The 25,974-nt window shown below is 44.5% G+C and overlaps 1 protein-coding gene across 4 annotated transcripts in view; it reads left to right on the top strand.

Moving 5' to 3' along the window:
- The window catches only part of Rufy3 (RUN and FYVE domain containing 3), a 74,938-nt gene that overhangs the window by 5,491 nt on the left and 43,473 nt on the right, over positions 1–25,974 (top strand). Inside the window, exons 1-3 of one of the 4 annotated variants that reach the window (NM_001401615.1) lie at positions 10,483–10,945; positions 11,132–11,319; positions 24,807–24,860. The exons of 2 other annotated variants lie outside the window; for them this stretch is intronic. In NM_001401615.1, coding sequence (NP_001388544.1) covers positions 11,142–11,319; positions 24,807–24,860 — 232 coding nt within the window. In that variant the 5' untranslated portion in view covers positions 10,483–10,945; positions 11,132–11,141. Of the gene's footprint in view, positions 1–10,482; positions 10,946–11,131; positions 11,320–24,806; positions 24,861–25,974 lie in introns of those variants that run through there. One more of the 4 variants, NM_001025127.2, reaches the window with a different exon arrangement.

Raw genomic sequence — 25,974 nt, 5'->3', positions numbered from 1 at the left:
CATATCTCTTTTGACATTTTTCTTCCAATTGCAGCAGTATACAAAATGTGTGTCTCTCACAGAGAATGCACTTTCATCCTGTGATTGTGAGGGCCTGTTTGAGACTGAAAAGGAGCCAGAGGAGGGATAAAAAGGGTGGGGGGACAAGCCTCAAAAGAGACACCATGAGTACCCTTTTCAAAGAGTATCCAACAGCGAGAACCATGATTGGCTCTTGGATCCCTGGGTGGTGCTGATCAGAGACGAACTGGAGATGAACTTGATTCTGCAAATCCAGAGTGTGTGCAAGGAACATTTAGATTTATAAATATATCCCAGAATGGGCGTGTGAGCACAGCAAACCAATTTATGTTTACGGTTTCATGTGTGTATACAGATTATATATATATATATATATATATATATATATATATATATATATATATATATATATATATATGTCTTCCATGAATATATGTTATTATCTGTCCCTCTCTTTAAACAAAGATTTACATTTTTCTATTATATGTATGAGTATCCTACATGTATGTCTAAACCATGTGCATGCATGGTGCCTGAAGAGTCCAGAAAAGGACATCGGGTCCTCTGCACCTGGAGTTACAGACAGTGGTGATCTGCCGTGTGGGTGCTGAGAATCAAGCCTGGGTCCTCTGCAGGAGCAACCAGTGCCATCTCTCTAGCTCCATTCCTTGTTTTTTAATTGCTCATAGTCGTTGAAAATATACCTAATTAGGAGTTGAGTATATAGTAATTGTCTATAATTCAAATCTGCTATCTGCTTTTCTACATCCTGAAAAGGTAAAAGTACTTTGTTTTGTAGATACAGAACTGTCTGCCTAAACTAGGGGTTTTAGAGGACCAGTCAGATCATCAGAATGTGTGGGCGCCTTCAGGCTCATGTTTTGGAAACAGGTTGATATGTGACTTGTTTTGATTTTACTAAGGGTCTCCTGTAGCCCAGGCTGGCTTGAATTTGGCCCGTTCCTGTCTGTTCACTTGAACACTGAGGTTGGCTACAGGCATGTGCTATGATACCTGGCTGAGACTTCTTAAAGAATGGCTTCTTCATAGTCCATTGTGGACTAATGTAGCAGTACTGGGATTCATTTGTTTTGAACTGTTTTAACAAATCAAAACCATTTTCTGGTCTGTTAAATGCCACCTTTTCACATGATGTATGATGTATAAATGCACCCATACCTAAGAAGGAAATGTGTCCACCAGAGACCTGGGGTCTACCCGAGGAGAGTGAGCATGCAGGTAGCCCCTTTCCACCCACAGCTGAAGTGACCCAGCAGATCCTGAGCTTTGGAGGTGTGGGCAGCTACATCAGTCTCTTCCTTTCCACTATTTCCTGTATTTCACTTCCCACTTCCTGCTTGCCCTCTGGATACTGCAAGTCTCCACAGTTGTCTAAGATGTAGCAAGCTATCCTCCCAGACAGTCCTTCCCCTCTCTTCTCCTCCCCACTCCCCCTTCTCCTACTCTTTCCTTAGCAACTACCAGTATGGGGCAGTTAAATCAGACTTGTGATTGACAACAACAGTTTCAGGGTTTTGTTGGTGGTTGTTATGTTTTGTTTGTTTTTTTCAAGACAGGGTTTCTCTGTGGTCCTGGCTGTCCTGTCTCTCTGTCTCTGTCTCTGTCTCTCTCTCTCTCTCTCTCTCTCTCTCTCTCTCTCTCTCTCTCTCTCTCTCTCTCTAGACCAGATTGGTCTGGAACTCAGAAATCTGACTGCCTCTGCCTCCCAGATGCTGGGATTAAAAGTGTGTACATCTACAACCCAGCTAAACATAAGGAAAAGTAAGAAAAAAAAAAAAAACTCCCAAGAGTAGGAGAGATTACAAGACAGGAGTAGTCAGGTGCATTTTTTATTCATTGCATATGTTTGTTTGTGTGGTGTGTGTGTGTGTGTGTGTGTGTGTGTGTGTGTGTGTGTGTGTGTAGGTGAGCGTGTCTCACAATGTAGCTCTGTGCTCTGGAACTCACAGAGATCCCCTTGTCTCTGTTGGGATTAAAGGCATAAGCCACCACATCCAGGTTTAAAAATCTCATTTTAATCAATGTTACATTCATTGTTAACAATACAATGTTACAGCCACTATACTGCTACCCAAACATTATTAGTATTAGAACTTCTCCCAATAATATACAGGCCTTCACATTTGTTCTGGGAAGTCAGTACACGAACTGTAAGCATTCAAGAGTTGGTTTGAGTTGTAATGGGCTTGGGTTAGAGCTCAGGGCAGAGCTCAGGGGCAGAGGTCATACTGAGCGAGCGCCCAGGCCCTGGATTCAATCACTGCACAGAAAGAAGCAAAAGCACCTGTAGGAGAGGAAGTGCTTTCAGAATTACACAGCAGTGGTCCAGAGGGTATCAATATGGCGCATGTCTGTAGGCAGAAGCTCGTTGTGCTTCACAGCTCGCTTGCCTCGTCCTCAGCCGGGATACAGGTGTGCGTCACTGCGATGAATACTTGTGAAAAGGTCCATCCATGTCTTTCTAAACTTCCCAGGGCTGCTTCCCAGGGTGGATTTCTCTCGGGAAAGCCTAGTTAGCAACCCCCTGCCTCCAATCTTGTTTGGTACCAAGTGGACTGGACACTCAGCGTGTGTTGGAAGGATTGGGGATGGGGCAGAGGTGGGATGGTTTGAAGGAAAAGTGTGGGATCCTTTCACATGCACAAGAAAAGAGACTGATGGGACCAGAGGCGCAGGAAAGCAGAAGTCGTTTAGAATGTGATTCTTGTAACTGTAGAATCCGTTTAGGGACTCTCCACAGGACACCTCTGCTTCTGCTGCCATTTACAGTGTACTATGTGGTGTCACTCTTCCTTCCTCACAGCTGAAAGCATCACGCACACCCTTTCCTCTACGCATCTCCTTTTAGCTTTCTTCCCGAGTCACTCTTGTAAACCTGTCCTCACAAATCTAACATCATGAGAAGAGTCGTGTTTGTGTTCTGAGCATTCTCAGAATCAGAACCACTTTCTGTAACAGTGATGGCTGATGCTGCTCTCTGCTTGCTCCGTGCCAAGGACTATGCTAGCACATTATTTATGACACTTTATTTAACTCTGAAGTAGCTAACCGTGTTTCCCATTTGTTAGTGGAGAAATGGACAAAGACAGAGGCAGGTGGATCTCTGAGTTCAAAGCCATCCTGGTCTATATGGTTCCAAGCCAGCCAAGGCTAAATAGTGAGACTATCTCAAAAGAGCAGGAAGGGGAGAAATGAACAACAGACAAGTTAATTGGGCAAGGCTACTAAGTTTCTGTGTGGTAGCCACAGGACTCCCTGGGAACAGTATGCTTCCAGAGGTGGCATGCTCTATCAAGAACCTCTCCTTCTCTTCTACATCTGGAATCTTGTCTTTTCAGGCAACAGCCCTATAGAATTTGTTCTTCACTCATTAAAATCATATCTGCTAAGAATGAATGAATGAGTGAATGAATGAATGAGCAAAATCTGTAAGTCATAAATTTGGTAAAGTAGTATATATAACCTATCAAATACATATACATACACACCACACACACACACACACACAACTGGCTCACATGTGACAGTCTTTGGAACTTCTTGAATATCTGTGGTTGTTTCTTTTCTTTTTTCTTTTTTTTTTTTTTTTTTTTTCCGGAGCTGGGGACCGAACCCAGGGCCTTGCGCTTGCTAGGCAAGCGCTCTACCACTGAGCTAAATCCCCAACCCCCTGTGGTTGTTTCTTGTTTCATTCTTGTTATTTCTTAAGCATTTCCAGTAGTTAACACACTGTACTTACCCAGGATGTGTTAATGTCGGACTCATATATCCTGGAAAAGGTACTTTGGGAAGCTGCGATGGGGAGGATCATAGAGGAGGCCAGCTTAGGCCACATAGCAAGACCCCTTCAAAAAGGAAGGCTGGGAGGGAAAAAGCCTGCTAGAATCGAGGCAGGTTTTCTCTCTGTGTCTTCGCTGCCCTGGAACCCTCCTGCCTCTGCCCCGAGTGCTGGGATTAAAGGCATGTGCTACCACTGCCTGGCTAGAATCTTGTTTCTTAAGACATACATTGAGTTTGATTTTGTAGAACTGAAAAGAATTTGAAGGTTGGAGTTTTAAAACAGTGGGAAGTAGCATTTGGTGTATGGAGAGTGCTTAGCATTACATTCTATACCAATAAGCATCTATGGAGACTGGTATTTGATAGGTACTGTTTTGAGCAACATCTATAAATAATATGCAAAGCAGGTGAATTTCTTCTCATGGGGCTGTGTTCTCTGCAAAGCTGGTAGTTTAGTTTCATTTTACAGCTGAGCAGATTGAGGTGAAGGGAGGATACATTTCCCACAGACATTTAGTAGCAAAGAGCTGGAAGGTCTGTACCATAAGCCCTCGCTTGCTGCCACTGAGCCGTGAAATCAGTTCTACATCCCACAGTAGAAGTCATTTCCGGTCTTAAGCTGGTTAATTTTAATAAGTAAAGATGAGACATTGCAGTCCACTGGTGGTATTTGCTTCTGACAAAATAATGATAATCCAGCTTTCTGGGCATAATCATTTTATAACTGTTTATTGTCATCGTTGGCTAATATCTACAAACTGACAACGAGCCTACCAACTGTATTATTATAACCTCAGATTGAAGAAACTGACAACTGCAGAGAAAACTAGTAGATTTTGGTCATGGGGAGAAAGATACTGGGAGGTAAGGAACTATGAAAAAATTGTAGTTTTGGTCCTTCTACAGCAGTGGCATGACGGTAACGAGTTCGAGGTGCCCCTTTAAGCCAGTAGGTAGTGAAATAGGAAAATACTTGTCTTTAAGTTGTGAAACTGTAAGCCCAGAAAGAAGCGCTGAGAAACAGAATTTTATGAGCATCTGCAAATTGATTTAGTTGCACAAGTTGATGATTCTTTAGACGCCATTATGTGCAGATTAGGAAGGAAGACAAAAGCAGGAGACAGCTATGTTAAGTAAAGGAGGAATGAGAGGTGGGGCTGAGTTGGGAGTACGACTCACAGGCACCAAGCCCTGGGCTCATCCCCAGCGGGACATAAACCAGCCATGGTGTGGCAGACCTGGTCTCTCAGAGCTTGTCAGGTGGCCACCAGAGGATAAGTTCTGGGTATTCTCAGTTGCATGTTGAGTTCAAGGCCACCTTGAAATACAGGAAATCCTGTCTCCAAACAGCAAGAGGGGGAGCCTGGGAAGTAGTTCATCCCATGGTGAAGTGCTTGCCACTCAAGCATGAAGACCCAGTGTCGATCCTCAGGATCCATGTAAAAAAGCAGGGTGCTGTACCGCATGCTGTAAGCACTGGAGGGAGAGATGGGCGGATCCCTGGGGCTTCTGTCTAGCCAGCCTAGCCTGTTTTAGCTTCAGGCCAAAGGAGAGACCCTGTTTCAAACAAAGTGAGTGGCACCTTGGGAACAACACCTGAGGTTGAACTTGGACCATGGTACAGACATCATGTTGTTAGTCAGTGGAGATGAGTCAGTAAAGAACTGGACTTACAAATACAAGGAACTGTATTCAATCCTCAGGGCCTGTCAAACAGCTGGACATGACGGGACTGAGACAGGAGTGTTCCTGGGGCCGGTTGGCCAGCCAGCATATTTAATTGTAACTTCACATGAGGGAGTCACACCACACACACACTGCAATATTGAGTAAAAGTTTGGGAGCTCTCTATATATGAAACCCTATTTATAAAGTTCATCAAAACCAAAACTAAATATACTGTTTAGTTATATATTTGTGATCTGAATTTTAAAGTAATACAATACTTTCTCTTCCCTTTCTTTCTTTTTTTAAAAAGGTCTATGGAACTCAGGGTGACCTCATTCGCTATGTAAATTTTGGTCTTTCTGCTTGAGATTATATGTGCCACCACGTCTTGCTCTAACATAATAATACACAAAAATTAGAAGAGGCGTCTTGAATGGAAGGCAAGCAAGGCCTGGAGAGATGGCTCAGCTGCTAGAGACTTCCTGCTCAGGCAGGGGACCTGGCTTTGGTTCCCAGCACCTACATGGCAGCTACAACCATCTGTAACTGCAGATCCTGGCATCCGGTGCTCTTTTCTGGCCTCCCCAGACACCAGGAACTGAACTAGTGCACATATCATAGATAGATGCAAGCAAAATCCTTACACACATAAGACAAAAATAAACATTTGGAAGAAAAGGCTGAGAACTGTTACTATGGCAGTTAAATTGGAAAGCAAAGGCAGTCAGGAGAAAGAGGGAGTGTGTAGCCCCTCGTGGGTCCCTTTCTCCAGCTGAGCGAGGGTTTTACAGATGCTGCTTAGTCCTTTGCAGAATTCAGATTGTGAGGTGAAGTAGTTCTTTCTGTTCGTTTTGGTTTTTGGGGTGTTTTTTGTTTTGGGTTGTGGTGTTGTCATTGTTTAAGGCCCAGCTTCTCTGTGCAGCCCTAGCTGTCCCCGAATGTACTCTGTAGACCAGGCTAGCCTCAAAGCACAGAGCCACCTACCTCTGCCTCCCAAGTGCTGGGATTAAAGGCATGCGCTCGCCGCCGCCACCACCTGGCTCATGAAATGCTTATTTGAAATAATGTTGTGTGTCACTTTACAAGATGATTCTCCATTTACCCGTTCCCTTCTTCTGCATGTATCATATGCTCTTAACTGATACATCTCCCTGAGTAAAGGGAATGAGTGAAGTGGGTTCCAGCTCTCTCCCCAAGGTGATAGCAGAGAGACCAAGTGAGGCCTCCATCATGGTGGCTGGGGGATTTGCATTAGCTCTTGCCACCATACAACAGGAAAAATGTGCCCCCGGGTTCTCTCTTTCTCAGAAAAATTCCATTCATGAAAAACCTGGGCTAAGTGAGTAAGTTGAGAGACTGAAGTAGCCAGGAAAGAGAAATTGTTTGGGAGATTTTAGGGTGTGAACTGAAAAGGCTGACTTTTAAAAAGTTTCTTCAGATAAGGGAATTGAAGCTTAAGTTGAGGACCTTTCCCAGGGCCTTACTGAGTGTGGAAATTGAAAAGTGTCAAAGACAACACAGCTTCAGGGCGAGGCCACCTAGACAGAGCATTGTGGAGGAGCAGATTGGCCCCCTGGCCTTTGCATGTTCCTAGTCCAGTTCCTTGTGTGTGTGAGGAGTTCCTATGGTCTGCTTTGCAGTGTGCTTAGGACAGCACCCTGTGGCATTTGTTAAGTCCCTAACAGAAAACAGAAATGCGGTGAGTGATGTCATTCTGTTGAGTAATTTTTCCATACTGCACAACAGGGGCATTAGCCCTAACAAGTCAGTATCTGTCTTGGAATAGCCACATCTGAGTGTGAACCACAGTCTGCTTGGAGAGAAATGTAGCTTCCAACTGAGATGTACGTCATGTTTGCTTGCAGTCACTCAGTGTAGAAAATCAAGCTGTATAAGCAAGAAGAACACAGTCTGTAGTGTTGGGGGTTCACCCCCTCCGCCCCCCTCATTGCCACCTTGCAAATATATGCATTCGCTAACAAATAGGTTCAGATGAGAAAAAAATGGCTAAATATAGTTTATAATTAGTGATGTGTGAGAATAAGGCAATTTTTCTTTTTTCTTTATTTTTTCCCAATGATGGGGACTGAACTTAGTACCTTGTACCACTAGAGGCAATCACTGTGTTTTAAATCCATTCAAAAGTCAGGATTTGTATGTTTCATGGATGGCTTAATGTTTTCCTTTCATGTAAAGCTAATATATTTGCACATATAAGGTAGTATTTTGAAATATTTCGAGGTGATTTATTAACGCAGTTGCATTGCTTCTGAACAATGAGCTATTGTGATAACTTGGTGCTGTTTATCTGATCATCTGATCGGTGTGTTTATCTGATGGATGGGCGTGGCTCGTGCCGAAGGTAAGAGTGCTCTTACCCAACTGTCCCACCACAGACTAATAGATAAGGCAGGTACAGGGGTTTTCTGACCCGGGCAAAGTTGTAGCTGCATTGAGCTCCCTTTCTGTGTCCTCTAGCTGAACAGAGCGGGCTTTGGAGGGACCGGAAGGGATCTCAGCCAAGCATCTTGCCCAGTAGTCTTAAGTGTTCCTATCGTACAGGCCTGCTGCCACCAGCCGGGATCTCCTCCTGGGCTTAGTAAAAGCTGCTTGGTGAAAAGATAGTATGCCATGGTTTGTGACCAGTCTGAGCTGAGGTTCAGTATTTGTCCCTTAGCCATGATTCCTCATTTGGGGTTCACTTATCTGAGGTCAAATGTAGTCTGAAAACATTAAGTTGAAAATTCCAGAAGTAAGGAATTCATTACTTTTAAACCGCACACCATCCGAAACAGTGTTGTAAAACATTCTGCTCCTGAGCTCAGGGCCTGGATCTCTGCCTAGCGGATCCACACTGTAAGTGCTACCCTCCCATTACCAGTCATTGTGAAGCTCTCATTGTGCTGTCATCTAACACCATGTCACAATGCCTCCATGATCCCCCTCCGCAGGCACTGTCATCATCTTCTGTCCTGGCGAGAAGAGATGTGAGCTCAGGGACATGAGGTGTGTAAGTGTGTGCATGCACACGTGAGCATGTGGAAGCCACAGGAGATGCTGTTCCACAGAGTACCAACCTTGGTTTTGAGATAGTTTCTCTCTCGTAGGCCTGGAGTTCACCAGTTAAGCTAAACTGACTGCCCAGCAAGCCCCAGGAATTGGCTTGTGTCTTTCTCCCTACTGCTGCTGTGCCCAGATCCAGTTGTTTTACTTGGGCCCTGGGGACTAAATCCAGGTCCTTGTGCTCCCAAGACAAGTACTTTACTGGTGTGTCTACAGCAAGAGATGTTTGTGGGGCTGGGAGTGTAGTTCAGTTTGTAGAGTGCTTTCCTAGCATTGCACAAAGTCTGGTCTTGATCACCAGCGAAGTGCATACTAGGCGGAGTGGCAAGACCTACATTTTATCATTTGGGAGGTGTGGGCAAGAGGATCCAAAGTCTAAGGTCATCCTCAGTTATGTAGGAAATTCAGGGCCAGCCTGTGCTACCTAACACATAAGGTCCTGCCTCAAAGAAAAGTGGGGGAGGTTATTTCGCAACAGACCATATTCATTTGGCCCTTATGATATAATGATTCTATTTTATAATTAGTTATTGATCTCTTTGTTGTTTGTTTTCCGAGACTGGCTTTCTCTGTGTAGCCCTGGCTGTCATGAAACTTGCTCTGTAAATCAGGCTATCTGCCTGGAATTAAAGACACACCTAGCAGTTACTGATTTCTTACTGTGTTTCATTCATACATTAAACTGCACAGTATAAAGAAACTATCCTTATTTCAGAGAGCTACTAGAAAACATGGGATGTAGTCCCTATAAATAATGGGAGACTGTATTGGACCCTGGATCTGAAACAGATTTATTTAAGTATGCTCTCTGTGACTTTCTACTCTATCATTGACCTAGAGCCTTTTCTCCTCCCTCCTGCCTCAACCGATCACTCCTTTTAAGGTAGGGTCTCATGTAGCCTAAGATAGGCTGGTGGTCTAAACTCGCTGTGCAGCTGAGCCCCTGAATTATGGAATAGGCAAGTGTGTCTCACCATACCTGGCTGGAATAGATTGCCTTTTGGGCAGGGTCTCTCTCTCTCTCTCTCTCTCTCTCTCTCTCTCTCTCTCTCTCTCTCTCTTTCTCTCTCTCTCTCTCTCTCTCTCTCTCTCTCTAGCCCTGACAGCTGTCTGGGTTAGATTTCATGAAGAGGTATATTGTATATTTCTCTTTTAAACCTAAACCCTTAAATAGGAACAGAACAAAACAAACACCAATTTCTTTTGGTCACTAAAACATTGTAAAACTGGTGTTCTTGCCATGGAAGAGAGCTCTTTCCTGGCATTGTGTGGTGATGGCATAAATGGCACACGATGGATTGCACACTTGTGCACACATCGGGTAAGAAAATTTAATGATGTGTCTTCAGGATATTCCAGGATAGAAAGAATATTTTTAAAATACAACATGGTCTTAACTTCTCTTTAGAAATACATTTTGTGTTGAGGCAGAAACCTGGTATCAATATCAGAAGGAAAGCATCGCTATTGATGAGGAAGGAGTCCACTTCTTTACTTTAGGGTGGCGTTCGTGTTTGCTTTTTCCTGTCCTGTCTTAAAAGCTTAGTCCTTTGTATTTTGAAAACCCAAATTATAAATGCTTAAAAGACTGCTTCAGCTTTTTTTTTTTCTCGGCTTTTCATAAAATGTTATGTTCTGCGTAGTGAATTTCAATAGCTGACTGTACAACCATAGAAGTGAATTGTGTGCTTAGTAAACGACTCTAACTGCTTATTGTCGCACAGTATTGTCTGATGTTCCCGGTCCGTTATTCCGCCCTTCTATCCCCGAGTGTAGAAAATTGATGAGGATCTGTGCATTGTGTTAGGTCTGCTCATAGTTTGACTAGCACAGTCTGAAAGTGGGTTGTGCAGGATGACAGAGAGCAGCCTAATTGCTCCCCCTGCATCAGCAGCATCTATAAAGCATCCTGGGAATTGCTTGCCCCGTGCTCAGAGCAGCTGGTCACATGAGCCTGGATTTTCAGTTCAGTTCATTAGTCAGCCATTTTGGTCAACACCCTGCTTACTGCGCACAACCAATCCTGTTAGAACTCAGCATCCCGGCTCATCTGAGCAGATCCTCTAGTGATTTCTGCTGGTCAAAATTTTTTAAGATAAATTGAAACTATAGCTTAATTTTTTTTATTTATATTTTTTCTTTTTGTATTTTTTTCTGCACAAAGAAGGCGGATTTTTTTTTTCACTTATTCATGCCAAGACCAATTTTTGAAAGCCAGCATTGGGTGTGTAGGATTTAAGCCTATAGATAGCCTTGTTGGAATAAAGGAAAAGGAAGATCAAAGGAGAGCACGCTGGTGGAGGACGGCGCCGGCTAACCTTGCTAACCATTAGGAATTGCTATTAAGAAAAGAGAGATACAATTGTTTGTTTTGAGCAGTTTGTTCTATAAGGTATTTTTTTGTTTTTCTTTGTTTTTTTTTTCTCTCTTTTTAATTTTTCCCATCCCATTTTCTAAAAGCTTTATTTAAAAGCTTGAGATTTGGGATCTTTTTTGGTGCAGAGGTCTTATTTATTTGTGTGTGTGTGTGTGTGTGTGTGTGTGTGTGTGTGTGTGTGTGTGTGTGTTGTGGTCACAGCTGACTCATCATGTCTGCCCTGACGCCTCCGACTGATATGCCAACCCCCACCACTGACAAGATAACCCAGGCTGCCATGGAGACCATCTACCTCTGCAAATTCCGGGTGTCTATGGATGGAGAATGGCTCTGCCTTCGAGAGCTGGATGACATCTCCCTTACACCTGACCCAGAGCCTACCCATGAAGGTATGGTCAGATCCCAGGCTAGTGCCAGTCTCAGAAGCGTCCTCGTTGTCACAGGGACGGGAGGGTCGGAGGGGGGAGACCCTCCTGGTGTTTACTGTCGTCTGTTGCTCAGCACCCCAGCACCCCACCCCTTGTCTCTGCTCACTGGGGAAAAGATTTCTCCCTATCCCCGAGGTCTCCTTTCTCAGACGCGTATGTTCTGTTACAGTTCTTTGTCTCAAAGCCCTTCAAAGCGAACATCTGAGGTCATTTAAACATCAGTTCCTAACAGACAGGGAAAGAACTATCAGTTGTGTCCCGACTTAAAATGCTGTAGAAATCACAGGGATTGCTAAGAATAAGTTAGGAAAACACAACTGTGGTTATGGGATATAACAAACGCAAGGGAAAGAAAGATAGAGGAGGGTCCTGTCAATGGGACATTGTTAAACAGGCTGTGACACCCAGAAAATATTTGAAAAAGTTACTCTTTTAAATAGTACTAAGTGGAAAAGCAATTTTCAATTCAGTGCTTCAGGAATATGGACTCTGAAGAACTCATGTCTTATAGAGGTTAAACATAAGTACCGTTGTTCCTGTGCATAAAATCTATGAGGCATTGGTTTTGTAAATGCATACTATATATGTGTGTGTATATACTTAGATACTTGTGTTTACAGTTGCAAGGAATCTCTGTGATCTCTTGACTTTTTCTAAGAACAGCTCCCAAGTTGTGAGGTGTTTTTCGCTTATACTCCTTACAGTCCTTATTGTCAAGCTGCCAATATGATGGCTTCTCAGCATACATTTATTCTCCTTCAAAGAACAGAGATAAAAACACGAGCATGCAAGGGGAAATCCTTTATGCACATCTGCAGGACACGCGGGTTGTACACCAGGTTGGAGTTAGGAGCTGTGACACCATGCTGTGACCTTGTGTGCAATCCTGTCATGACTCAGATTTACTCAACCTTCTTCTTCCCAGTCATGGCAGGACCCAGAAGGTTTTAGAGCGTTTACAATCACCAAACAAGCTCGAAGCACGCTGCTTGCTTTAAGGCGGTTTGGCATCCCTCACTGATTCTGTCAGACAACAGCTTCCTTTAGCAGTGCCACAGTATGTACGCAAGGGTTGGAGGCCATCCGCTGAAAGTCTGACCATGCCAGGTCTGTTTACCCAGCCTCCGAAGCTGTAGCAGTCTTTGGGGAAGAAGTCACAGTTTGAGATCACTAGCCACCAAGAAGCCTTTTAGCCAGGGCCCTTGGCATGATGTGTTTGAAAGAGAATCCCCATCCATTTAGAAAGGTGCACCGTGAAATGGCCTTAGTTTCTTGGTTTCCTAAGGATAATCCTTAACTCGGTGGCACTTCGCTTGCCTCCCGCATAACAGTTCTGAGGTGAGCACAGGTCTGCTGCTGGTGCGTGTAAACATTTGTAGTGACACCGTTTGAATTCTTTGTTGAGAAGGGTGCGCACATGAACATGGCAGGAAGGAAGGAAGAACAGTGTGAGAGGAGCAGACTGTTAACGGCACGCCCCTCGATCGGCAAGTCAGATCCAGGAAGTCCTAACAGTGTGGTGGGCAGTTAGTGTTAAATTAGGTGAGAGAAATAGTTATTTCACATGAAATGTTTTTAAGTACAAGGCCAGGGAAACGGGGTATGATGTTGTAGAAAACCAGGAGGTACTCCACTCCACGGGAGGTTGGCTCCTTGTCCACGGGCTGTCTAAACAGCCATTTGGACCCAAGAAATGTCTGCTTTAATTCTAAAACCCTTGGCAGCTATTAGATTTAACTGTGCAGTCAGTGGTTTCGAGTAACCAAGAGACTAGCACTCCTGTTGCCTAGACTGTGTCCTAGTTGAGTTAAATACAAAGGTCTAAGCCTTCGTTCAGGTCCTAGAGATCCTTGACTTTCACAAAGGAAGTGGGCAAAAGTGTTCTTTTGAGGTGATGTGGTCTCCAAGACTTTCTGAAACAGTTCTATACTTCGCCACAAGGCTGCCCTGTAGAAAGGCCTTTCCACCCACCGCAGTCCTTAGTGACCAAACACTTTGATCCCTATCTCTGTGCTTGCTGGCATTCAACATTCTTATCTGTGTGCTCCTTAAAATCTAGCCGCCAATCTAGTGGTCAGAGCAGAGGATCGAGTCTACAGACAGGGAACGGTCAGGGAATGCTTCTGCACAGCACAAGGCCTGGGCTAGACCTTGAGACATAGCTAGATGGACACCACAGGGTGCGGAGCCTCTCCTCGCACATGATATGTTTTCACTGTCCCTTGCCAGGAAGAGCAGGTGGTAAGGAGCCTGCAGGACTGTGTGTGGCTCAGCAGGGTGGGGAGCTGGAAAGACACCTGGGCTTCACTGGGGAAGCTGCTGGGCCTTTAAACCTAGCGGTAACATGAACTTAATACAGAGTAGCAACATTGTGGGTGGATCAGGTGATTAAAGCTCCCCAGGGACCCTAGCCATGACTATGACAACTCCAGTCTAAAGTAGAAGGATAAGCCCAGGGAAGGAAGAGCCCCCTGAGAAGTGGATCTTCCCTGAGGACCGAGCTGCCTCCGGGGCTGAGGGATGGAAAGGACCACCAAGTGTTTATCTTAAAGAATGCAAAAGTAAGACAAAATAAAACAAGGTTTGCCCTCTGGTGCTCAGGCACTGAGGCTAACAAAGGAAGCATTATCATGTCATCTGTTTAACCTTCCAGCCAGCCCCACAGAACCAGGGCTCAAGGTGACTGCCAGTTATTAGCCTGTCATGTTAAAATCATCCTGCCTCTCAGGGGTCTTGATTGTAGATGTGTGCTCATAGAAACATATCCCACTGCCATTGAACTGAACTGTCAGGAATGGTCTTTGATTTATTTATGTATTTATTTACTTACTTACTTACTTATTTACTTGTTTTTTTTTACATTTCTAGAAGCATAGTAGAAGTTAAAAATTAGGACTGGAGAGATGGCTCAGCAGTTAAGAGTGCTGGGTGCTCTTCCAGAGGACCCCAGTTCAATTCCCAGCACCCACATGGCAGCTCACGCCTGTCTGTAACTCCAGTTCGAGTGCTTCAGACACCCTCACACAGACATACATGCAGGCCAAACAAACACCAGCAAACAAAGATTACACAGTCATACATGCAGGCCAAACACCAGCAAACAAAGATTACACAGTCATACATGCAGGCCAAACACCAGCAAACAAAGATTACACAATCATACATGCAGGCCAAACACCAGCAAACAAAGATTACACAGTCATACATGCAGGCCAAACACCAGCAAACAAAGATTACACAGTCATACATGCAGGCCAAACACCAGCAAACAAAGATTACACAATCATACATGCAGGCCAAACACCAGCAAACAAAGATTACACAGTCATACATGCAGGCCAAACACCAGCAAACATAAAGATTATATTTTAAAACATTCAAAGTAAAGGACTTTTAAAACTATCACACCCAACATGCTTTGGGTCTGCAAACTTGACTAGAGCAGCGAGGGAAAGAAAGAAGGACAGACGCAGACACATGTACACACAAGGTGGGCACTCTGACCCAGTGGCAGCAACGACTACAGCAGCCCGGAACCTCAGTTGTGTATTGTGTACAGCAAGGAGGAGAGTTAGTCTCCCGGGAGGTGTCTGCAGACGAGCAGTCCCGCTGTAACCAGTCAGACAGAGGAAGCTGCCGTTGCTAGTCAATCATTTATAACACTGTACTTACAAAGGCCTTCCGGGTCCTGAACTGTGCCCTTGTCAGCAGCACGTGCTGACTCAGGGCTTCCTCAGCCCCCTCCATGAAGCACGATGAGTAGTCAGAGACTGCCCTTGGTCTTCTCAGGATAGAAGCAAGAAATTTTCATGCATGCTTACAATAATTTAGAAATTATGCCCTTCCTGAGATGAAGTGATATGTTCTGTAGTTAATTTTACTCCTTTGCATCCGGGTGTCTTGGAGCAGCGTTCTTGAAACAAGTTTGTGTACTTGCTCCAGAGTCAGGAAAACAAGGAACAAAGCTGTCTTCAGAAGCTCAGTGAAGGCACACCTGCAGGACAGGGTAGGTGATTGCTGTCATATTTCCAAGTGTTGACAACAACTTGGCTGTGGTTGTGACCCCATTGTTATCAGGTTACCCCTGATTATTACTGCTTACCTAGCTGGCAGTGTGTGCTCACAAATCTTTCGGTGTCTGAAAGAAAATCTGGAGTTTAGTCCTGAGCCTTTGAGTTTTATCTGCTATGGGATTAAATCAGTTGTAAGCTAAAAGTCTGAAGTAGTGTTCTATTTTAAGAGAGAAAACACTATGTTTAGGTTTGTTACCTTTTACTCTGTAAAATGTTGATTTTTGGATAGATATAGGATGTAAGTGAGATCTCCAAACTGTCCTTAAACTGAGTATCCAGCGTTTTAAGCTCATGGTCCTTTTCTTCCATATTTGTACTTCCTTTATCATTCTGGGGTATTTGTATGCTTGGAGGAATTGTTTTAAATGCCTCCGTTTAGAGCTGTAGAGATTGACCGATGGGTTAATGCTTGCTACACAAGTATGAAAACCTGGACTCAGACGCCAGCACCACATAAGAAGGGTGTGGAGGCACAGACAAAATCCCAGCAGTGAGAGATGTCATCAGAGAGGGCTCCCGAGTACTGGGATTGCAGGGTTATTGATGAAAACGCCCTTCTCAAGTACAGATAGAAGAAACATACCATGACGGGTTATTTATTCACTTATTTATTTACTCACGTGTTTTGAGGCAGGGTCTCACTGTGCAGCCCTGGATGGCTCGGGCAGAATTACATCTTCAGGACTCCTTGAGAAATGAGCCTCTGTCCTTTGACCTAGGGTTGAGGTTCAGAGCTGTGGGTGATGGCAGCACATGCAGAGGCTGATCCTGTAGAGTCAGGGGTCCCTCCAGCAGCCACTCTCCAGCAGCTACCTTGGCCTTGCTAGTCAGATGTGTAACATCTGTACTGGCGAGTGGAAAGAGCCTGTAGGAAATAACCAATCGCCGTGTGACCTCAGACCAGGAGTGTAAGTGTTTGTTAGTTTGTCATTAGTACTGGACATCCCTTGAGGCTAAGCTTAGTCCTTGGGGCTAAACGTCACCTTGCTCTCCCAGACCTCATGTTCACAGTGAAGGTGGAAATGCATTGACGACAGCAGAGGTCATTGGGAAGCAGGTGTGAGCTGCTGGGTTATCTAAAGGACAGTCCGTTTTCTTAGAAACTGTTACATGGGATTCAAAACCAAACAGTACTGATGACATTTCCACGAGATAGGATAGAGGCAGGCTTAAAATAGGTGTTTATGTCAGTGGGAATATACTATTGGGCTGATCTCAAGGTGACAGAAGGGTTTGTCATCCAGGGACTATTAGACAGGTGCCAAGATCTCCCTTTTGACATTAACTACTACTACTACTACTACTACTACTACTACTACTACTACTACTACTACTACTACTACTTCTTCTTCTACTTCTTCTTCTTCTTCTTCTCCTCCTCCTCTTCTTCCTTCTCCTCCTCCTCCTCCTCCCCCTCCTCTTCCTCCTCTTCTTCAGTTTGTTTGTTTTGTTTTTTTCAAGACAGGGTTTCTCTGTATAGCCTTGGCTATCCTGAAAGTCACTCTGTAGACTAGGCTGGCCTCAAACTCAGAGAGATCTGCCAGCTTGTCCCATCCTTCCTCCGCCCAACCCCCCAGTGCCGGGGTTAAAGGTGTGCAATACTATGTGGTGACATTAGGTACTTATGCTCTCAATCCTCCCTGTATGTGAGCACAGCTCCATCTTACCAGAGAATCAGGTATGTTTCTAATGAAAACAGTACATATGCCAGTGTGTGTTTTACAGGAGGAGCACAAGGAGGTCAGAAGGAGACATCAGCTCCTCTGGACCTGTAGGTATAAGTCATTGTGAGCCACCATATGGGTTCTGGGAACTGAACCTGGGTCCTCTGCAAGAACAGCTTGTGCTCCAACCACGTCCCTTCAGCCCCAGTACTCTTATGAGAGAAGATTACTAGAATACCTTTCCTCTAATTGTTTTTGGTTTAAAAACTATTTAGCTCATGTCCACTTGACCTACGCTATTGGAATACGGTTTAGTATAAAGTTGTTATTATTTGTGGATAATAGCATTCAATCCTGATGGCAGACATGGGCTCTGCCAGAAGCATATGTTGAAACAATTTTTTAAATATTGTGTGTGTGTGTGTCTGTGTGTGTGTCTGTGTGTGTGTACACATGTGTTCATCCTGTAGGGAGATGGTATGCATGCTACAGCACACATGTGTTGTCGAGGTCAGAGAAGTCAGTTTTCTGTGGAGTTACTAATCTCGTCCCACCTTTCTGTGGGTTCTGAAATTCAACTCAAGTCTCAGTTCTCCAGGCTAAGCAAATACCTTGTTTGCTGAGCTGTCTCTCCAGCCCAGGAGCAGCCCGTTTGAAAATTACTTCATCAGCGTAAATCAAAGGCCAGCAACCATACCAGACATGTACCTTAAGAAAATAATCAATATAGGCAAAGAATATCTTAATCATTTATTCATGTACTCATGTGTTTGTATGTGAACCTGAGTAACTTTGTGTGCACTGCGTATGCGCAGGAGCCCATGGAGGGCAAGAGTGTCAGATCTCTGGGAGCTAGAGCTTCAGGTAGCTGTGAGAAGCCGTGCGGCTGCTGGGAACGAGACCTGGGTCCTCTGCAAGAGCAGTAAGAGCTCTGAACTACGTAGCCATCTTTTCAGCCCCCAGGCAAAAGTTTTACATCATATGTATATTACGATATTCTGCCTTGTGCTAGCAGAACTGCAAAAGACACTTAATATAGTGTAGAGAAAAAGTGTAAATGTGCAGAACATCTATATAATGAGCAATAAACACTGTTACAAAAGAATATTTAGTAGCATAATGCTCAGAATATAATTTGTAGCTTCACACTTTTTTTTATAATATATCATAATTATCCTATTGTAGTATAGTATATATTCTAGTACATTATTATAATTCTCCTCTTTCTATGCTCAGTTTCTAGATTAACCTTATTATGGTTGTGCATATATAGGAAAGTGCAGAGTATTTAGAGAGGAAATCATGTTCTGAGTGTGCTGGTTACACATTCGAGCATCTCCTGGGTATCAGAACAGCTGTCCAGTGGAAAACTGCATGTGGTGGCCTCTCCCTGCCAAAGAACAGAGTGCACTCTCTGGCGGCATTAAGAAACGCTCTGGACAGTGGACCGCATTCTGGGCCTTGAAAGAAGGTACACCCATTTTCTGTGAGTATTCTAGCAAACAGAGCTGGTACCCTAAAGCAACAGAAGTTTATTCTGTAACCTGTCACTTGAGACTGCTCTTTCCAGGACGCTTGGGAGAGTCCAGTCCTTGCTGCCGCAGCTCCTGTGGTTGGAGAATCCCTCGGTGACGGGCTCATCCCCTCAGTGTCTGCCTTCCTGTTCCCAGTGCTTCCTTTCTCTCTTTGTACCTTCTGTTACAAGGACATAAATAACTGCAGTTTTCAAGGAACCCAGAGTCCTTCATTTAATTCCAGCTATAGAAACTACTTCCGGTAAAATGGCAGCCTGTGTTAGTCCCAGAGAGGAAGACATGCATATCTTTTGGGAGGGAGCCTTTTGTTTAACTTATCACAAAGTATCAGTGAGCAGTAAAATCTTAAAATAATACGAATATGTTCTGTTTTTTGATAAAATGATTAAATTTATAATCAGATAAATATAAATTACACATTTGGAAACTAAAAGTACAGACTCCTAAGGATTCGTTAATCAAAGAAGTCACAAGCAAAAATATCTCAAGCCGAATGACCATGAAGGCACATTTCGAAATTAGAAATTTATAGGTTTACATTCTTATATTTGCAAAGAAGAAAGTTCTAAAAAGTGTTTTTACTTAACCATTCTCAAAAAATAGCAAGAAAAGTGGGTGTAGCTGCCCACCTGGGACTTCCACGCTGACTCTGAAAGAGTTTGCACATGTGCTCTTCATGGGACATAGCCACTTGTGCCGTAGACACCATTGTGCCCTCACCAGCTAGATGTCACCACCGCGGATTTTAATACAAAGATACACATGAACATGCAGAAGAAAACTGTAAAACTGATCGTCTCTGTGCAGTGGGACCACAAGTGGTTTCCATCCTTCCTACTTTACACCTGCCCCTAGTCAGCAAAGGGTGTCTGTCGGCCTCTAAGCCAGAAGTCACTTTTCCCCTTTTACAACGGTACTTTTTATTAATTAAATTATGTATTTCACATCCTAATCACAGTCCCCCCCTCCTCTCCTCCCATGCCTTCCCTCTCACCTCTCACTTCCCCCCACCCCCCACCTCAGGAAAGGGGAGCCTCCCGGGCATATCAACCACCCTTGGCATAAAAAATTGCAGTAAGATGCATCTTCACCTTCGGAAAAGGGATCCAAAGGCAGGCAGTGTAGGCAGCGACAGCCCCTGTCTTTAGGGGTCCCACATGAAAACCCAGCTGCCCAACTGAGGGCCTAGGCCTACCCCGTACACTGCTCTCGGTTGGCAGTTCAGCCTCTGTGAGCCCCTCAGGGCCCAGGTTTGTCGGTTCTGTGAGTTTTCTTATGGCATCTGTGACCCCTTTGGCTCACAAATCACTTTTTTAAAAGGTCTTTTTTATTATTTTAAAATATATTTTAAATAAATATATTCGTGGGTATGTGTGCATGGGAGTGCAGTTGCTCATAGAGTTCAGAAGAGGGAGTCAAGTCCATAGCTGGGGACGTGGGCGGCTTCGAGCCACCTTACATGGAGCCTGGGAACAGAACTCAGTTCCTCTCCAAGAGCAAGGTCTGCTCTTCACCTCCAAGCCGTCTCTCTAACCTCTGGGAAATGACTCTTCCCCCACAAGTATTGTGAAAACTTGGACATCGTTCATCCATTCATGTCACCTGTACCCCAGTACTTCCTGTGGGAGGAGAGTCCTGTGAACACAAGCTTCGCTCCTGACCCATTTTCAGATATCTTTTTAATTCTTATGCATGTGAGTGTTTTGCCTGCATGTGTGTCTGTGCACCTACCTCCTGGGTACAGTGTACAAAGAGGCCAGAAGAGGACATCAGCTCCTCTAGAGCTAGGATTATAGACAGTTGAATGCCACCATATGGGTGCTGGGGTAAACCTAGAACCACAAAATCTGTCCATCCTCAAATTTCCAGTATTTTTTTTTTCCACGTTTCTGTTAAAAGTCACAGAGACATATGGCTGCTGTGCCTGTGAGCATGTCATTGCCATTCTGCTTGGGAAGCACACAGTGACCAGGACGTGCACACCAAGATGCATTCAGCACAGCGTTAACTTTGGGAGGAGGGACTAGGTGGTGGCATCTCTCAGGTTCCTCCAGGCTGCTCCTCCTCTCTCTTCATGCCAAGAGCTGGGATTATAGGAACAGCCTCTATCCTGTGTCTCCTGCCTTCCTGAGTGGTCAGAAAATAAAACCTGGGGGCCGGAAGATGGCTCAGTGGATGAGGTGCTTGCGTTGCGAGCCCAGGACCAGTTTGTGTCTCTAGAATGGATCATCTTGGATGGATGGATGGATGGATGGATGGATGGATGGATGGATGGATGGGTGAGTGGATGGATGGATGGATGGATGGATGGATGGATGGATGGATGGGTGGATGTGTGGATGGATGGATGGATGGAGTCTCAGCAGTCATTCTAATGGAAACAGGGAGCTCTGGGTTCAGGGAGAGAGTCAGTGTCTAAGAAAAGAACAAAATAGAGGACATTGCCCTCTGTCCTACACACACACACACACACACACACACACACACACACACACACACACACCGTTTGCAATCAGCCCCAGAGGCAGCGGTTGGTCTTAGATTTATATTGTCAGGTTCTCAGAGTAGTGATTATGTGTGCACAAGGCAGTCTTTGTGAACTCCATGCAAGAAGGCCAGGGCAGAGTGCTCTGGACAAAGGTCATCTTTTCTTGTTGTTCTGCCGGGAGAGCAGTGTGGCAGGTCACCCTCCTAGGTAAGTTTTACCGTCCTAGCCTCTGGGGTTCTGTGAAATCCCAAATCTGGATGAGAGATGTCAGTAGCTTTTACTTGTGTGCCAGTCCCAAAGAGTCCAGGCTTGCCCTGCTGCTGTGGGTGGATTGGTTCTGAGTCTGAGTGGCTTCCTTCCCTTCCAGCGGTGCTCTGAAGTGCTGTCTGCCCCTGTGGCTCTTTGCAGAGCCTCACTCTTTTGCTCTCCACTGACAGACCTTCTGTGCTAATCATTCATTTAGACCTTAAAAATGGACTGTTTTTGTTAAGTTGGTTGTTCTGTTTTGTGACGGCGTCTGGGGATTACAGGCGTGTTTGTGTACCATGATGTCTGCTTCCCTTGTGTGTTTGAGGAAATTATTAATTTCATCTGTGTGTGTGTGTCTATTGTGTGTGTCTGAGTGTGTGTAAGTAACGTGTCATGGGTATGCACAAAAGACAGAACAGGAGGTAGAGGCGTTGGGGGCACCAGGCTTGTTACGTGGACGTTGGGACCTGAACCCAATGGTAGTCTTCACCATTGCTCTTAGCCACGGACCCATCTCCCTCCCCCCAACCCCCAGCCCGTGTAATGGAATGGATGAGCTCACATGAGCCCTCCTTTGGATCATCAGCTTCAGTATGACAGATAACTAAAATCATACATGTACATACAGTAAAAATAATAACAGTAATTTTTAAAATGAGATTACTAAGGTCTATTAAGTGTTAACCATGCAATCTAAGTGTTTGCTCCCAGTCACATGACACTATGCAGGCCTTGAGAATGCTGGGTTGTTTCCTCCTGGGTCAGCCTTAGAAATGGGAACTGAAGCTGTTTAGCTAGCGAGTGCCAGGCACTCCCCTTAGCAGACTTTACCATTTCCACTCTACGTCTGGCATAGTCACACATCTATAGCACATTCTTTTTTGGGTTTTTGAGAGTGGGTCTCTCTGTGTATTCCTGGCTATCCTGGAACTCATTGTGTAGACCAGGCCAACCTTGACCTCACAGAGACTCAGGGACCTCTGCTGGGATTAAAGGCATCCACCACCACACCCACCCCATAGCAAATTTTAAACCAGACCTGTTTACAGTGTCATTCCAGCTTGCTTTCTGTTGCTGTAAAAAATACTAACCAGGACCAGTTCAGGTAGGAAAACATCTATTACATCGTATAAGAGGAGGTGGGTCAGGCAGCGTATTTGTAAGAACCTACAGAAAAGGGCTAAAACAGGCTGTGGAGGAATGCTGTCCCCAGGTTGGTTCCCCTTAGCCTGCTCAGCCTGCTTTCATCAGGGCCACCTACCTGGGAACAGCACCTCCCACAGTGGACGGGATCCTCCCACATCAATCTTTAATCAAGGTAATGCCCTCAGGCAGGCCTAAAGGCCAATCTTAAGGAGACAATTCCTCAACTGAAGCTGCTTCTTCCCAGGTTACTCTAGTTTGTGTCAAATTGACAAAAAGTAACCAGCACAGGCATTCAGGTTGTTGTCCTCCCTGGTGTGTTAATGTGCATTTTCTTGTTACATATTGTTAATACTGCTGTTTACAGCAGGTAAAACATGCTTGAGGCGAAAATGTGATACCTTTAGAAAAATCAGGTACAGGTGTTATACTTGGACGAATATATTAAATGCTGTTATTGTTATTTTAATAATTTGAACATGTTGTAGAAGGTACAACCGAATTATTTTATAAGGCTGAACATGGCAGCATACACCTGTAATCACGTAACTTGGGAGGCAGAAGCAGGTGGACCTCTGTAGTCTACGTAGTAAGACCCTGTCCCCAAAATAAAACTTGTATAAAACTTTTAGAATTAGGTTTATAAGAATAGCAAGCATACCTGTTCTTTTGGGAGGTGGGTAGAATGCGTGCTAGCCACGTCCCAGCCCATAATCTGTTATGCAGTAGAGTAGATTTCTGAGGCTGAGAAGTTAAAATGAGTCAGGGGACAGCTTCTGACCTCTGCCAGAAGACACCTCCCGCTGAGTGTCCTTAAAGAAAAAAACAGAACTGAGCATGATGGTGTTTTCTGAAATCTCACGCCATAATCCCAGCACTCAATAGATTGAGACAGAGGATTGCCCTGTCTGAGATACAGAGGGTGTTCCAGGCCACCCTGGGATGGGCTACAGAGTGAGTCCTGTAGAGGTGGGAGGTGGGTCTGGCAGAAACTGCTCTACATAGGACACACTGAAAGAAACATCAGACAAACGCTTGCTGGGCACTGCACATTTCTACCTAGAAATTTACTTTCCAGATTTTGCGCACAAGTCTTGGAGGAGTTTTGTGGTTTTGCCTTACTAAGGACAGATTTCGTTTTACTAGGGACAGATATAGTTTGGGTGAATAAAAGGTAAGACTGGATGTTCATGCTCATGTACAACAGTGGTGTGAGTGGGTGGTTGAAGGCTCGTTTGCATGAATGGCAGCACAAGACACACTCGATGGGTTATAACCAGAAGAGCATATCTAATAGTCCACACACAGTGTCTTAGACCCAGTTTACCATGAAATTAAAGGGGCAGCATTGGAAGTGTACACTGTTTTCTGGGTGACACACTTCCTAAGGGATCTTTGCATGAACAAGGCTATCTAGTTTTAAAGTCTCTGGGAACTGGAGAAGAAGCTCAGGGGTTAAGAGCACTCACTGCTCTTCCAGAGTCTTGGCTCCCAGCACTCACATCTGGCTCCTTGAGGTACCTGTAATTCCAGCTCCAGGACTCTGACACCCTCTTCAGGCTTCTGTGGGCACCAGCACATGTGACATAAACACACAGGCACAGACACGCACAGGTTGTGGGGGGGCTCCTGGAAGTAATTTTCATAAACTTTCCTGACCTCATTTGTAATAAGTCATGCTTTGCATTTGCTCTGGACTTATTTAATCTAAATGCCCACTCATGTCCTGCAGAGACTGCCAACACCTTCCTGGCTAGTTCTTCAGGAAGGTCACTGACTGCATTGCCTGTAGGTACTGATTTATGTGTCTTTAGGGTAGCCTCATTTGTCCTTGTTCCTATGGGCCAGAGTTAGAAATTGTGTTATATTTTTATTATTATTTAAGTCAATCATTTTCATCATGAGATTTGTCCTGACTCTAAAAACAGTCAGTCAATCAATCAATCAATATCCCTGCTTTCAGCTTTAGTGAAGCGATCAAAGTAAGTTCTGAATGGTGTTAATGTGGCATACACTTAGACTGCAGAGTTGAATTTGGCTTCCAGTAGAAGGAAATCTGTGCCACTTGTTTATGATGTAAGCATACTTGTTTCTTCCCATTGGAAACCTTGAAGTAAAACATCCATCCAGTAGTGACCGTAAGGCCCCTGCCTCTTTGATGGTGTCCCCAGCCCCTTTTCACTGTTAATGCCTGTGTTAAATGAAAGAATCCCTCGCTTATTTTTAATAGCGCTTTCCTTTCTTGGCTTGCATGACATTTTATCTTTCTTTTCCTTTCTTTTTGCCGTTTGCAAAGACTCTTGGGAGGATTTGACAGATTTGGTGGAGCAAGTGCGTGCTGACCCAGAAGGTGCGTGCCACACCAGCGTCTTTCAGCTCGGTCTCTTCTCTTCCCTTCCCTTTCCTCCTTTTCTTTTTACTTTTCTAACCACCTTTCCATTGTTTTCATAAGAAGGAGTGTCAGGTTTGGGTTCTGTGTACCATGGTGATCACTGAGCAGTGCCTGTGCTTGGCCGTGAGTAGCACCGCGTTCCTGTGTGTGCAGCGCTCCTTAGGACGGTTGTCAGACGTTTAAAGGAGACGTTATTATTTAAAAGATAAAATGGGCAATGTTGTAAGATTATGTCAGGTTTTTCTATGACTTTTTTAAAATTTACTTACATATTTGTGAGTTTCACAGCAGACAAAATTATCAGCAATTTCTGAAAAGTATAGAGTCCAGCCTGTTTCTTCAGTGTTGGATCTGTAGTATCTATTTCAGTGGTCTGCATCGAGACGATACAAATTCCACATCACTGCCTCTTGAATCTCTCAAGCATTTTCCAATGATAGTTTTATTGAGATATAATTTAGACACCAGTAAAGGCTACCATTTTACAGTGCAGCCTGACTGTTAGATTTTACCATGTGCAGCGTGACTGTTAGTGCGTTCACAAAGCCGTGAGCTTCCATCACCACCGACTAATTCTGTGTTTTCATCTCCTCAGAGGAACGTCTTCACCCATTCCCAACCACTCGCTATCTCGTCTACCTCCCTGCCCCTGCCAGGCCACAGACTCCTTTCTGTCTTTGTGGATTTGCCTATTCTGGGCATTCGATGTAAACACTGTCCTGAACCATGTGTCTGTCTGTTCATGGCCTCTTTCAGCACGTTTTCAGATCCATCAGTGGCGTGGCCAGAAAACTTTCTGTTGTGTGGACACACCATGTTTTCTCCATATTATGTTGGTGGGTATTTGACATGTTACCATCTGGGGGCTAATCGTAAGAAAAACTGTTTCATATTGGGGAGATGCCTTGAAGTAGAACTCTACATAGAATGGTAATTCAGCAGCTTTTAATTGAGTGTGCGTGTGTGTGTGTGTGTGTGTGTGTGTGTGTGTGTGCTCGAGAGCACATGAGAGGGAGAGCAGGGGCAGGAGACGTGGGGGGAGGGGTATGGGTCTTTTGCCTGAAAGTATGTC

This window comes from Rattus norvegicus, chromosome 14 (assembly GCF_036323735.1).
Source record: "Rattus norvegicus strain BN/NHsdMcwi chromosome 14, GRCr8, whole genome shotgun sequence".
Taxonomy (NCBI): domain Eukaryota; kingdom Metazoa; phylum Chordata; class Mammalia; order Rodentia; family Muridae; genus Rattus; species Rattus norvegicus.
Note: the sequence above shows the minus strand (reverse complement) of the source record. Positions and strands in the feature narration are given on the sequence as shown.